Source organism: Pseudophryne corroboree, chromosome 11 (genome assembly GCF_028390025.1).
Source record: "Pseudophryne corroboree isolate aPseCor3 chromosome 11, aPseCor3.hap2, whole genome shotgun sequence".
Lineage (NCBI taxonomy): Eukaryota > Metazoa > Chordata > Amphibia > Anura > Myobatrachidae > Pseudophryne > Pseudophryne corroboree.
This window is the reverse complement of record NC_086454.1, coordinates 17,283,986-17,297,838: the sequence shown is the minus strand read 5'-3', so window position 1 is coordinate 17,297,838 and position 13,853 is coordinate 17,283,986. Positions and strand designations below refer to the sequence as shown.

General features: G+C 46.1%; 1 protein-coding gene across 2 annotated transcripts in view; it reads right to left on the bottom strand.

Moving 5' to 3' along the window:
* ALKBH3 (alkB homolog 3, alpha-ketoglutarate dependent dioxygenase) overlaps nucleotides 1–13,853 on the bottom strand; it is a 72,515-nt gene that overhangs the window by 37,863 nt on the left and 20,799 nt on the right. For both annotated transcript variants that reach the window (XM_063946310.1, XM_063946311.1), the window contains exons 3-6: nucleotides 12,936–13,030; nucleotides 12,594–12,628; nucleotides 12,144–12,191; nucleotides 11,186–11,289 (exon numbers count right to left, since the gene is read on the bottom strand). In XM_063946310.1, coding sequence (XP_063802380.1) covers nucleotides 11,186–11,289; nucleotides 12,144–12,191; nucleotides 12,594–12,628; nucleotides 12,936–13,030 — 282 coding nt within the window. The remainder of the gene's footprint in view (nucleotides 1–11,185; nucleotides 11,290–12,143; nucleotides 12,192–12,593; nucleotides 12,629–12,935; nucleotides 13,031–13,853) is intronic.

Below are 13,853 nucleotides of genomic sequence, written 5' to 3'. Positions count from 1 at the left end.
TGTACCACCGAATCCTGTGGGTAAGGCAAGTGTAATAACATGTTTTTCTTGTAACAGACCGGGACACTTTGCACGAGAATGTAGAACAAAGAATGTACAAAGATCTTTTAAACCCCCTAGACAACAACACAACACACGACATTGGGAGCAGGGTCCACAGAGGCGGAGTTTTGAGCCACATACAGGGGAAACAAAAAGATATCCCCCAAACAGAGACTGGCATGCCTCTGGTAGTTCCCAGCTAACTCCCTCACAAGTAGTTGCTGCCAGCGGGATTCAGGGAGGTCAGCATACCCAATAGGGGTGTGGCCATACCTGTAATCTGCAGCCAGTTAAGTTGATTGCTAGTCTTGGAAACGAACCAGAAATTGCAATCAATGTAGCTGGTAAAACTTTAAACTTTCTTGTAGACACAGGGGCGGCCAAGTCAGTGATAAATTCGACAGTGGGCATGAGAACCACTGGTAGGACAATTCCAGCCATGGGAGTAACAGGAGTAGTCCAGCACTACCCTGTTAGCAAACCAGCCGAGATTACAATAGGGCCTTTGCATACCAAGCATTCCTTTTTGCTGGCTGCATCGGCACCAACTAATCTCCTGGGGAGAGACTTACTATGTAAAATGGGTTGCGTCATTTATTGTACTCCTGAAGGTGTATTCTTGGACATTCCTGAGAATCACGCTCAGGAAGTACGAGACATGTTAGACTCCCCATCAAAATTAATGTCACATTCCATTATGACAAATAGGAATCCATCCCAAGTAGAAGAGATGATATCTCAGATACCAGAGTCACTGTGGACAAAAGATGGACAGGACACTGGATTAATGGCAAACGTAGCTCCAGTAGTTGTGCAAGTAAAAGATGGTAGGATAGCTCCAAAAATCCCACAGTATCCTCTGAAGCCAGAGGTGGAGTTAGGAGTTTTTCCCGTAATAGAGCGCTTGCTACAACAGGGCATTCTAGTAAGAACGTCCAGCACCGCAAATAGTCCCATCTTCCCTGTTAAAAAGAGTGGGGGGAGGGGTTACAGGCTAGTGCAGGATCTAAGGGGGATTAACAAAATAGTTGAGAGTCAGTTCCCCGTAGTGCCTAATCCAGCTGTCATCCTAATGCAAATTCCTCCCACTGCCAAATTTTTCACTGTTATTGACCTCTGCTCCGCTTTCTTTTCGGTACCTCTGCACCCTGACAGCCAGTATTTGTTTGCATTTACATACAGAGGAGTCCAATACACGTGGACTCGGTTACCCCAAGGTTTCATAGATAGTCCAAGTATATTTTCTCAGGCTTTGCATGATTGTTTACAGTCTTTCCAACCAGACAGTGGATCAGTATTGATACAGTATGTGGACGATTTATTACTGTGTTCAGATTCACTGGAAGCATCTCTGAAGGATACGAAACAGCTCCTGTTTCATCTTTCAGACACAGGTCACAAGGTTTCCAAAGACAAGTTGCAATTATGCCAAGCTAAGGTAAAATATTTGGGACACTGTCTAACACAAGGACTGAGACACCTGACCGCTGATAGAATCCAAGCCATTAGAGACATGACACTGCCACAAACCCAGCAACAGATCAGGACGTTTTTAGGAATGTGTGGGTATTGCCGTAATTGGATCCCAGGGTTTTCCATATTAGCGTTACCTTTGCAGGAAATGGTCTCTTCAAACAAACCTGATCGGATTTCGCATACAGACGAATCTGAAACAGCATTTGAGAGACTCAAACAGTGCCTAACGCAGGCACCAGCACTAGGTATGCCAGACTATGGGAAACCCTTTGAACTATACGGAACAGAAAGTGCTGGGTGCGCAGCAGGTGTACTAACACAAAAACACGGTGATGCCAGCAGGCCAATTGCATACTACAGCGCCCAGCTAGATACGGTAGCGCGATCCCTCCCCACATGCTTGCGTAGCGTTGCGGCGATAGCATTGCTAGTAACGAAAAGCGAAGATGTCGTGCTAGGCCACAACCTCACAATCCATACACCGCATGCGGTATCTGCCTTATTGAATTCTGCCCAAACCAGACACGTCTCATCAGCAAGGTTTACAAGATGGGAATTGGCATTAATTGCCCCCGTAAACATCACCATAAGGAGATGCAGCGCATTAAATCCTGCAACATTTCTCCCAGGTGTGCCTGGTCAGACACAAAGGGTGGAAGGTGAGAGTGATGGGGAAGGAGGATTTAATGCAAAGGAAGATACACATGATTGTATGGAATATTTGACCCAAAATTTTACCGCAAGGCCTGACATCAGTGACAATCCACTGAAAGATGCAGAACTCACGTTCTACACGGACGGTAGTTGTCACAGACAGTCAGACTCGGGAGACTGGTGTACTGGATACGCAGTCGTAGATGACCAAGACACCATAGAAGCGGAACCGCTAGGCCCACCTCACTCAGCCCAGGTTGCTGAACTGGTCGCCCTAACCAGAGCATGTGAATTGGCTAAGGGTAAGTCAGCCAATATCTACACCGATTCCAGATACGCGTTCGGGGTAGTCCATGATTTCGGAGCCCTATGGCGGCTCAGAAATTTCATGACGGCAGCTGGTACACCGATAGCGCATGCAGCTCACATAAAAAGGCTTCTAACAGCGATACAGGAACCCGACAGAGTGGCTGTTATCAAATGTAAAGCACATACATATAGCCAAGACCCAGTATCCCTTGGTAACAGCCGAGCAGACGAAGCCGCAAAGCTTGCAGCTGCTACCCCCACACGGACAGACACCACACAGTTGATGGTATTTAATACCATCAACACACAGAAGTTGTGTGAGATGCAGAATCTGTGTTCCACACAGGAAAGAGCAGTCTGGAAGGCAAAGGGATATGGCCAGGAGCCCTCAGGGCTCTGGACGGATGGACATGGTAAACCAGTGGCCCCCAGGGCATACCTTCCATGTCTGGCTGAAGCAGCTCACGGGCTGACTCATCTAGGCAAGGAGGGGATGTGCAAATTGGTAAGAGCATACTGGTGCGCCCCAGGATTCTCCTCTCATGCGAGTAAAAGAGCAATGTCATGCCTTACCTGTCTGAGAAAGAATATTGGAAAAGCAATACCTACAGAACCATCCCATATCCCACCTGCCGGCGGCCCTTTCCAGGTAATACAAATTGACTTCATTCAATTACCCCCATGTCGAAATTTGAAATATGTACTTGTCTGTATAGATGTTTTCTCGAATTGGGTCGAGGCTTTTCCAGCAGCTACAAATACCGCTATGTTTACAGCTAAGAAAATTGTGCAGGAATTTGTATGTAGATATGGTATCCCTAGAATCATTGAAAGTGATAGGGGTACCCATTTTACAGGTGATGTCTTTCAAGGAATGTGTAAATTGATGGGTATTGATAGCAAGCTGCACACTCCGTACCGTCCACAGGCGAGTGCGAAGGTCGAAAGAGTGAACAGCACTATTAAAAATAAATTGAGTAAAGTAATGGCAGAGACAGGATTGACGTGGCCAGAAGCTTTACCCATTGTTTTGTATAGCATCAGAACCACTCCCAGGTCCCCCCTTAATCTGTCTCCTTTTGAAATCTTGTTTGGTCGACAACCGCATGTCATGATTAACCCTCAGGATGATTTGAAATGTAACAATGAAGTAACTGTAAAGTACTTGATTAACATGAGTAAACAGTTGAGGAATCAAAATGATAATCTGAAGTTGGTGATTCCTGATTTACCAGATAGTAATTGTCATGACATTGAACCTGGGGATTATGTAATGATACGAAATTTTCTACGCTCAGGTTGTCTTATTGATAGATGGGAAGGACCATACCAGGTCTTATTGACTAGCACCACAGCATTGAAGGTTGCTGAGAGAGAGACTTGGGTCCATTCATCCCACTGCAAAAAGGTTGCTGATCCAGAGAAGTCCCGCGATAAGGAACAGACGGTAGAGGTTGTATCACTGGAGTGTCTGTTCCAGGAGGATTGAGGCGGCACCTGAGCCTTGAAAATCGAAAGCAGCTGTCGACTCCCTTCTCCCTTTTATTGTTTTTCTCCACTTCCCAGCCCCTCTCCCTTAAAATTTCTTTTTCCCCCTCCTCATTCTTCTCTATTTCCTCCTCAAAGATGGACTTGCCCCAAGAGACTGTGATCCGGATTTTGATGTTAACCATGATGTTGACCAGAGCAGTCTGTTCCGGCGAGAGTACCATAGAGGTCGAAAGAGGTTCTGGAATGGGTTCCGATTATGATGATGGAGGCGTAGTTTTCCAAGATCAACCAAACCAACAAGCAAAGGCGAGTATCAGAAAACGATCCGATAGAAGAAATTGTGATGGATTGTTAGCTGAAGAAAATTGTATCTGTAGGCTCTGTGATAATCTGGTTGAAGATGGATGCATAAAGAAATGCCAATCTAGTTTTAATATCCATATAGACCGGCATCCATTGAGTGACTATCACTCCTTAGTGGGTAACGTGTTAAACCAAACAGATTGTTGGGTATGCTCTCAAGTACCTCAGGGTCACAGCAAATCAGGGCTAGTACCATTTCCTTTAACGTTAGGGGAGGTATTTGAGCTAAGTGGTGGGAGACCGGTGGACCGGAGGTTTAATATCTCCAGCCCTCCTAGTTTGAAGCTCCACCAATACCATGTGGATAGGTCCCTCTTATGTTTTAACATCTCCAATCCCAGAAAACCGGGAAATTGGGAAGTGTCATGGAGCAACCTTACCATGACCTTTTCACACAGAGCAGATAGAATGCCTACAGATACAGAGCTCGTACGCCACATAGCCAGTAGAGGAAAATCTTTCCGGTATCGATATACCTTAGGAAATAGGATTACTAGAGTTGGAGAGGTATCACCAGGATACTGTGCACATATCGTACAAACCGATACGTGCATTAAGCAGTTGGAAGAATTAGGGTCAGGAGATTTCACCTGGAAGGTTTGTAACATGGTCATGTCCTTCTCCGTCCCATATGTTCTCCCCGATGATGCATATTTCATATGCGGGAGAAAGGCGTACAAATGGCTTGCCCCAAACTCTGAAGGATTGTGTTATATTGGAAAAGTATTGCCTGAAGTGATGACTGTTACACATGACAAAATGAAGGACATACACCGTGGTGCCCAAGCTCCTTATACTCACACTCATTACGAGCACCGAGTTAAAAGACAACTGTCAGAAAGGTTAGAGCATCCGGCCTCTGATCTTATCCATGAATCCACCGGGATTCAGGTTCTGGTAGCGTTAGATTTCACTCGTACCGCTCGGGGAGTGATGAATTATAAATACATTTCCGCACTCGCCAATTTGTTAGATAATATCACTGAAATGTATGATGACACGTTTAGATACACTGGAAGAGAACTTCAAGCTTATAAAACAGAACTAGTTCAGCATAGGATGGTTCTTAATTATCTTACAGCAGTAACAGGCGGATATTGTGTTACATTGGCAACACAGTACGGCATAAAGTGTTGCACGTATATCACGAATAGCACCGAGGATCCGGTAGAGGTCATAGACCAAAAGATGGATGATATTCTGCAATTAAAGTGGGAATTTCGTCGAAAACACAATCTCACCCTTGCTGCTGTAGGTAATGAGCTGACTGGTTGGGTGTCATGGTTGAACCCGCGAAATTGGTTCTCCGGTTTGGGAGACTGGGCTCAAGGAGTCATAATGGATGTTGGAAAGTTTCTACTATGTATCTTGGGTGTCGTTATATCGATTGGATTGATATTTAGATGCGGGCAGGCTTTAATGAGGTGCAAACAAAGTACAAAAGTGATGAGCTTGAGGAGTGAGGAAACTGTAATTAACCTGGATTTAATTTATGACCCAATGATAGAAACCAGAATGTGATGAAAATGCGATTATACGGTCCGTTTCTTTCACCTGTTTTTCTGCTTTTCTCCAAGATACAAAGACCCCCTTGGACGAGGAAGCTGACGAGACGAGATGTATACAGACAACGGATTGACCAAAGAAGAAGATTTGACAACTTTAAATATGGACACTTGATGAACTTTGCCATGGATCCCCAGTTTCCCTAGTATTTTTAAACTCACGCTAGCCCAACATTTTTGTAAATCTGATGGCACTGACAAAGCTTGTTGCTCATGCCTAAGGAGCAAAACAGCGCAAAGAAGACGACTCTCAACAGATACCGAACACAACTTCGACGACAGATGTACATTTCCCTGACATAGAATATCATTGCATTTTTCGTAAGTGTTCTTTATCTTCATCTCTACAACCCTCAGGTAACGACACACATAGACGATAGGGAATACAGGCACAGATATCAGCAACCACATACCTCCCCCATTCATGTATCATCAACTAAAATGTGCATCCCCATTTTGTTACAACCACAGCCGAAAAGAGCTCGGTAAAGTTTGACAGCCCATCCACAGACCTGTACCTCAGGATAAGAAGGAATTCAAATGTATACTTCGCAATACCTCGAAGCTTGATTTACAACACGTACGGCACGATGATACATGACCCCCCCAAACATGGATTCATACACACATGCTTCTGCTATCTCACTAGGTCATACCCTCTTCACACCTTCTCCTCTCTCCTCCCCTACCCAACCATGGAAATCAATTAACCCCTGACTTACATTTTTCTCCTTAAATGTTTTGTGGCAGTTATTATTGACTGCCAAAGGGTGGACTGTCAAAGTCAGAAAAATGTCTCAATGCACGTTGCCATATTTGCACCGCACACTGGTCCGCGCTGCGCGTGCATGCGCTCTCCCGTGGATTCGCATACCCGCAATAACGTGCACTCGCAGGCGCGGTATGCGTATTTACGGTAGAGTTTATGTAGTCGTAGCGTGCGACTCATTCGTTACAAATGTTCACAATTAATGTAGTTTATAGATCATGGTCCCTTTGATAGATTCTGAAAGTTTGGTTAAAATACAATGTCCCAGAGCGGAGGAATCCCTCTTTATATCGTACAAAGGGTCTAACAGGAATCATACAGCAGTGTTTGGTACCCATCGGAAGAGTATTTAATTAGCAATATTCCGGTGTTGGTTTGGAGCGTATTAATCGCTCGTGCGAATAGTTATGGACATAAGAAGTTTATGTCCATTTCTATTAATTACACATACTCAGGTATGCGGCGGGAAACCCAGTTTCCCACCCACCTGAGCTGTTGGAAATCGTCACAGCCCACCTGTATGAATCACCCTATGACCTTTTGTTATGATGCAGGGCCGAATTCCTTCGGCCAATGGACAATGGGATTGTAGGACCAGGAGATTGCATTGTGTGTGGGGCATAAATAGGCAGGCCGACCACATCCAGCTCACTCTCTCATCAACGGTTATCTGCTGATAGCCGGGAGCTGGATATCGAGGCGCAGGCGATCATACCCTTTGTGCGTAAGTTTCTCTCCGTAATCATTGTCTTTCTGTGAGCCAATTTCTCTCATCTCATCTCTCTCTCTCTCTCTCTCTATCTCTCTCTCTGTTCTGTTCTCTCATATCTCCCCTAGACTAGGCTAGTATTGTATTGTATTAGATAGTATTGTATTGTATTGCATTTAGGTCAGTGTAGTATTGTCTTTTTGTATTTATTGTTTAGTTCTGTGGTTAGGAAGTCTCTGTTATATTGTAGTGTATCATTTGTACTGTTATCCCCTTTTACAAGTATATTAGATATAATACAGTTAATAGGCCTTGGAACCTAAACCAGTATCTGTGTATTTTCTATAGTGTTAAGTGTTCACTTGAGCGTCGGTGACGCTCAAGCAGCTTTGTAGATAGTCAGGTTACACAAAGTTGCACTTACACCCTGTACTCACATTAAGGTATTCAGTGTATTTCATTGGTATAAGGTTTTATCATAAAGGTATAGTGTTGTGAGCGTCTGCATCGCTGGTGACCTCCTCGTGGTCTCGAGCGTAAGCTACGCCATAGCGAATCATTACCCTAGACATAACCAATAACGTGTCCTGTGATCACTGGGCCGTGAGCGAACGTGACGCTTGAGCGTCTCGCCTACGGCTGAGCGATCGTTACGCAACTAGCGTACCATTACGGTACTTCTTAAGTAAACAGCGTACAGTGTTTTTAGCTTCATAAAGGGTTGTTTATACGACAAAGGAATTTAGCATTGTCACCACCAAATCTGATAGACCGACTCCAAATAACTCCTCCCCTTTATACGGCAAAACTTCCATATGCCGTTTTGAGTCCGCATCGCCTGACCACTGTCGCGTCCATAAACTTCTTCTGGCCGAAATGGACATAGCACTTACCCGTGATGCCAGTGTGCAGATATCCCTCTGTGCATCACGCATATAAAGAAATGCATCCTTTATTTGCTCTAAAGACAGTAAAACATTGTCCCTATCCAGGGTATCAATATTTTCAATCAGGGACTCTGACCAAACTACTCCAGCACTGCACATCCAGGCTGACGCTATAGCTGGTCGTAGTATAACACCTGTATGTGTGTATATACTTTTTTGGATATTTTCCATCCTCCTATCTGCTGGATCTTTAAGTGCGGCCGTCTCAGGAGAGGGTAACGCCACTTGTTTAGATAAGCGTGTGAGCGCCTTATCCACCCTAGGAGGTGTTTCCCAGCGCGCCCTAACCTCTGACGGGAAAGGGTATAAAGCTGATAACTTCTTTGAAATTAGCATCTTTTTATCGGGGGCAACCCACGCTTCATCACATACATCATTTAGTTCTTCTGATTCAGGAAAAACTATAGGTAGTTTTTTCACACCCCACATAATACCCTGTTTAGTGGTACCAGTAGTATCAGCTAAATGTAACGCCTCCTTCATTGCCAAAATCATATAACGTGTGGCCCTACTGGAAAATACGGTTGATTCGTCACCGTCGCCACTGGAATCAGTGCCTGTGTCTGGGTCTGTGTCGACCGACTGAGGCAAAGGGCGTTTTACAGCCCCTGACGGTGTTTGAGGCGCCTGGACAGGCACTAACTGATTGTCCGGCCGTCTCATGTCGACAAACGACTGCTTTAGCGTGTTGACACTATCCCGTAATTCCATAAATAAAGGCATCCATTCTGGTGTCGACCCCCTAGGAGGTGACATCCCCATATTTGGCAATTGCTCCGCCTCCACACCAATATCGTCCTCATACATGTCGACACACACGTACCGACACACAGCAGACACACAGGGAATGCTCTTAACGAAGACAGGACCCCACTAGCCCTTTGGGGAGACAGAGGGAGAGTTTGCCAGCACACACCAAAAGCGCTATATATGACAGGGATAGCCTTATAATAAGTGCTCCCTGTATAGCTGCTTTTATAATATAATTTTTGCCACTATTTTGCCCCCCCTCTCTTGTTTTACCCTGTTTCTGTAGTGCAGTGCAGGGGAGAGACCTGGGAGCCGTCCTGACCAGCGGAGCTGTGTAAGGAAAATGGCGCTGTGTGCTGAGGAGATAGGCCCCGCCCCTTTTCCGGCGGGCTCGTCTCCCGCTCTTTAGTGTATTCTGGCAGGGGTTAAATATCTCCATATAGCCCCGGAGGCTATATGTGAGGTATTTTTTAGCCAAATAGGTTTTCATTTGCCTCCCAGGGCGCTCCCCTCCCAGCGCCCTGCACCCTCAGTGACTGCCGTGTGAAGTGTGCTGAGAGGAAAATGGCGCACAGCTGCAGTGCTGTGCGCTACCTTTAGAAGACTGAGGAGTCTTCTGCCGCCGATTCTGGACCTCTTCATGTTTCAGCATCTGCAAGGGGGCCGGCGGCGAGGCTCCGGTGACCATCCAGGCTGTACCTGTGATCGTCCCTCTGGAGCTGATGTCCAGTAGCCAAGAAGCCAATCCATCCTGCACGCAGGTGAGTTCACTTCTTCTCCCCTAAGTCCCTCGTTGCAGTGATCCTGTTGCCAGCAGGACTCACTGTAAAATAAAAAACCTAAGCTAAACTTTCTCTAAGCAGCTCTTTAGGAGAGCCACCTAGATTGCACCCTTCTCGGCCGGGCACAAAAATCTAACTGGCTTGGAGGAGGGTCATAGGGGGAGGAGCCAGTGCACACCACCTGATCGGAAAGCTTTACTTTTGTGCCCTGTCTCCTGCGGAGCCGCTATCCCCCATGGTCCTTTCAGGAACCCCAGCATCCACTAGGACGATAGAGAAATAGCAGCTCTCCCCCTCTACACCCGGTACCAGCGATCCAGGGACTGTTTGGAGGAGCTGTGAGGCTGCTGCTGCTATGCAGAGGAAGGTGACAAATCAGCTGAGCCCACTCTCGTGTAGCTCTGCCCCCCGCCATGGCGCCGGAGTTACCTCTGTATACTGGCCATGTCTCCCAAGTGGTTTACCCCAAATTAGCCAGTCTCACGCAGGGGCTATAGCGGGTCTCCCCCAGGAGGGACCCGGTCGCTACACCCGCGCTTTTAGCTGCACAGTAAACCGGGGGACCCCCTCTCCTTCCGTATTGGCTGCCCGGCGCTGCTGTGAAAGCTGGGATGCGGTACCTTCATCCCAGCATTCACAGCGGCAGCGGGCAGCCAATACGGAAGGAGGGGACAGCTGCAGCTGCGCTACTACCAATTACATAGTGCTGCTGCGGCTCCCTTCTCCCCCTCCCTCCTCCGCTGCCTGCACGAGGAGCCTGACTGCCAGCGGGGAGAGATGGTAAGTATCTCCCTCTCTCTCTATTTCTCCATCTATTCTGTCTGCCGTAATGTGTAAAAAAAGGGGGACGCCGTCTGCCGTAATGTGTAAAAAAAGGGGGACGCCGTCTGCCGTAATGTGTAAAAAAAGGGGGACGCCATCTGCCGTAATGTGTAAAAAAAGGGGGACACCGTCTGCCGTAATGTGTAAAAGGGGCTCTACCTGGTATAGTGGACGCTACTGTGCTGCGTCATTTGAATAATGGAGACTACTGTGCACTGTTATATGAATTGGTATTATTTTGTGGCCATGCCCCTTCCCCATGAAGCCACGCCCCTATATATTTTTCGCGCGCACTGCCGCTATCTTGCATGGGGGGGCGCCAATGCCGTTTCTTGCACACAGCGCTAAAATGCCTAGTTACGGCACTGGTAGGAACCTGGCCAGAAGATTTGGTAAAAATGTACAGATTTAAAACATGCTGCTACTCAGCAGATGCAGTAATATGTCACAGGTGTCTAGCGCCCTCTGCTGGGGATTTGTAGGAACACCACCAGTATGAAAATCACCTGGTCCAATATTTGTTTTCTGCTTCCATGGGAGCTCCCTGTGCAACTGCTCAAACATCCAACCTACTTCACTGGGGTCAATGAACATGGGGAACAGTCTGAGCCTGTAATGAGGAAACAGTATATTAGGGAGGTCAAACATTCTAGGTCCACCTCAGATATTAATCTGGCTAGAGAACACACGCTAGAAGAGAAGAATATATGGGCTACAGGTAGGATCCTAACCCCTTACATGACAGCTGATTGCAGCGCATTATCGTCTTATAGAATATATTGTGGCAGGAGAGGTACTTTGCCATCTGTAAGCTACACACAGGGTCCTGGGAGTGGATGGGAAGTGTGGATGGACCGGGTTCCCATCCATTAGGCCCAGAGCAGGTCTTATAGGCTTCTTAGCCCAAGAAGCCGCTTCATCAGCCAGCACCTGGGTGCTGGGTTTAAAGCAGAGTCTCTCCCATGAGTCAGGGCTCCTGACGGCAGTTAGTGTCCAGGTGAGAGGCATATTAGGGACAGTGGGATCCGGGCGGCTGGGCCACTAGTGTCAGGATGCCGGGACCTGAACGGTTCCTTATTAAGTAAGAGGGAGTGAGGCAGGGCCTAACCTCCCTGGTAGTTTATACTAAAGACAGTCATCTTTGTTTTATGTGTATCTTTGTCTTTGAGCTACCTGAATAAAAGGTATTTGTTGTTTTTGCACAAGCCTGGAGTTGGTCGCTGGTGGAATTTTTGTAGCAGAGCACATTCTAGCCAGACTCCTGTTACAATATATTATTATACAGGCTAACAGCATGGGCCAAGATTTGTATTTCATATGTGTGTTTTCTGATAAGTGCTCAACCATTTGCGGAAACAGAGCATTATCCATATCCTGAATCGCTACTGCCGCCTTCTGACACCGCTCTCGACCCTTCCTCTGTCACTGCCCACCAGGATTACCAAGAACCAACGATGAGCTTACCTGGAGACCCCAGAAGGTGATGTACTGATTTCATAAGTTCCGGCCTTCCTGGCAACACAATAAGTTTGTTTATTATTGGTGGAACATAACTTGGATAAATCTTATATTACATTTGTTTTTTGTAGTTTAGGAAATCACTTTAAAAAGTAACATGATTTGGGCCATGGATCAGTGAGAAACTCATCTCCCCAACCACGTCTGCCCTGCTTATAAGCCTGAAATTCTCTGAGTTCTTTAGGATCAACTGCAGACACCCTTTGCGTTAAAGCCACCACATCAGCCCCCCGCATCTTGGCCATTGTACTTATCCACCGAGCCATCTTTCCTACAACTGTCAGGAATATCATTAGCGTGGGGTTTTGGAACAATAGATGATTCTTATACACGGAATAACGTAATAACCGGATTTCACAGTATATGCCATTGTTACGGTCTCTAGAGGGCACTCACTCAATGAGGCGGGGGTCCGGGACTCTGCGATGAACCTGAAAGGAGAAACGGCGACTGATCAGTTATGGAAATATCCCATTAGAACGACGGCGCCATCGGTGCGGCTATATGGCCAGAGAGGATTTGGAGGAACATTTAAAAAAAAAAAAAAAAAAAGACTATAAACTTTCTGTGAGTAAAAATACGGCGACACACACAGGACTGCAGATCTGGCATTCGTAACACAAGCAAGAGACAAAAACTCAAAGTCAGAGGGAATGAGAAAGAAAAGCAAAAATAATTAAGTCATTAAGTATAAATACACAAAGATATTGGCACAGAGAGTCCTATATAATCAGTTACCTCTGACGACTCTTTATATTCAAATATCTTGTCTGGAACAATCTGCTCATTTGCCCCCAGGTGGGGTATAACGGTTGCAGGCGAAGGCCGGGACACTGGAACATACATGGTGGATGATTAGGAGAGGTAGACAACACAGAATAATGTTACATGTATAAATTGCTCTTCACCGCATTGCAACACAAGAACTGTAATTACACAATGACTACTAGGGACAGTATAAACACACATGATATAGACAGATCAGGACTACATGATATCATTTTTAGAAACAAAACTTAAGACCAGAACATCCTTCAAAATATACGTATCTTGCTAATTTGGGTTCATCAAGAATCAAAATGAAAAGGACAAGAAATATTTTCAGTATAAGTAATGGGATATCCGGGACCAATGAGAGTGCGGATCAAGCGGCACTGTGTTCCATGGAATGACCTCGAGAAGGAAGGTCTGCTTCATTGCTGTGACTTACTCCACATCTCTGCTATCTGCACCAGTTACTAACGAAGTCTATAAAGTGATTTATGAATCCAGCGCTTAGCAGAAGAACAAGTCTCCAAAGCGGGGAAAATAATAACATTACATTGTGAGAGACTGGAGCCAGTTCGAAGTTGGGAGTAAAGCAATACAGAAAACAAGTAACTGCACCTGGTTAACACCATGCTACGATGCTGCAGGTGGGGCAGATGTAACATGTGCAGAGAGCATTAGATGTGGGAGGTGGACACATGTAACATGTGCAGAGAGCATTCAATGTGGGAGGGGGCACGTGTAACATGTGCAGAGAGCATTCAATGTGGGAGGGGGCACGTGTAACATGTGCAGAGAACATTAGATGTGGGAGGGGCAGCTGTAACGTGTGCAAAGAGAATTAGATGGGGGGGCAGATTAAATGTGTGCACAGAGAATTAGATGTGG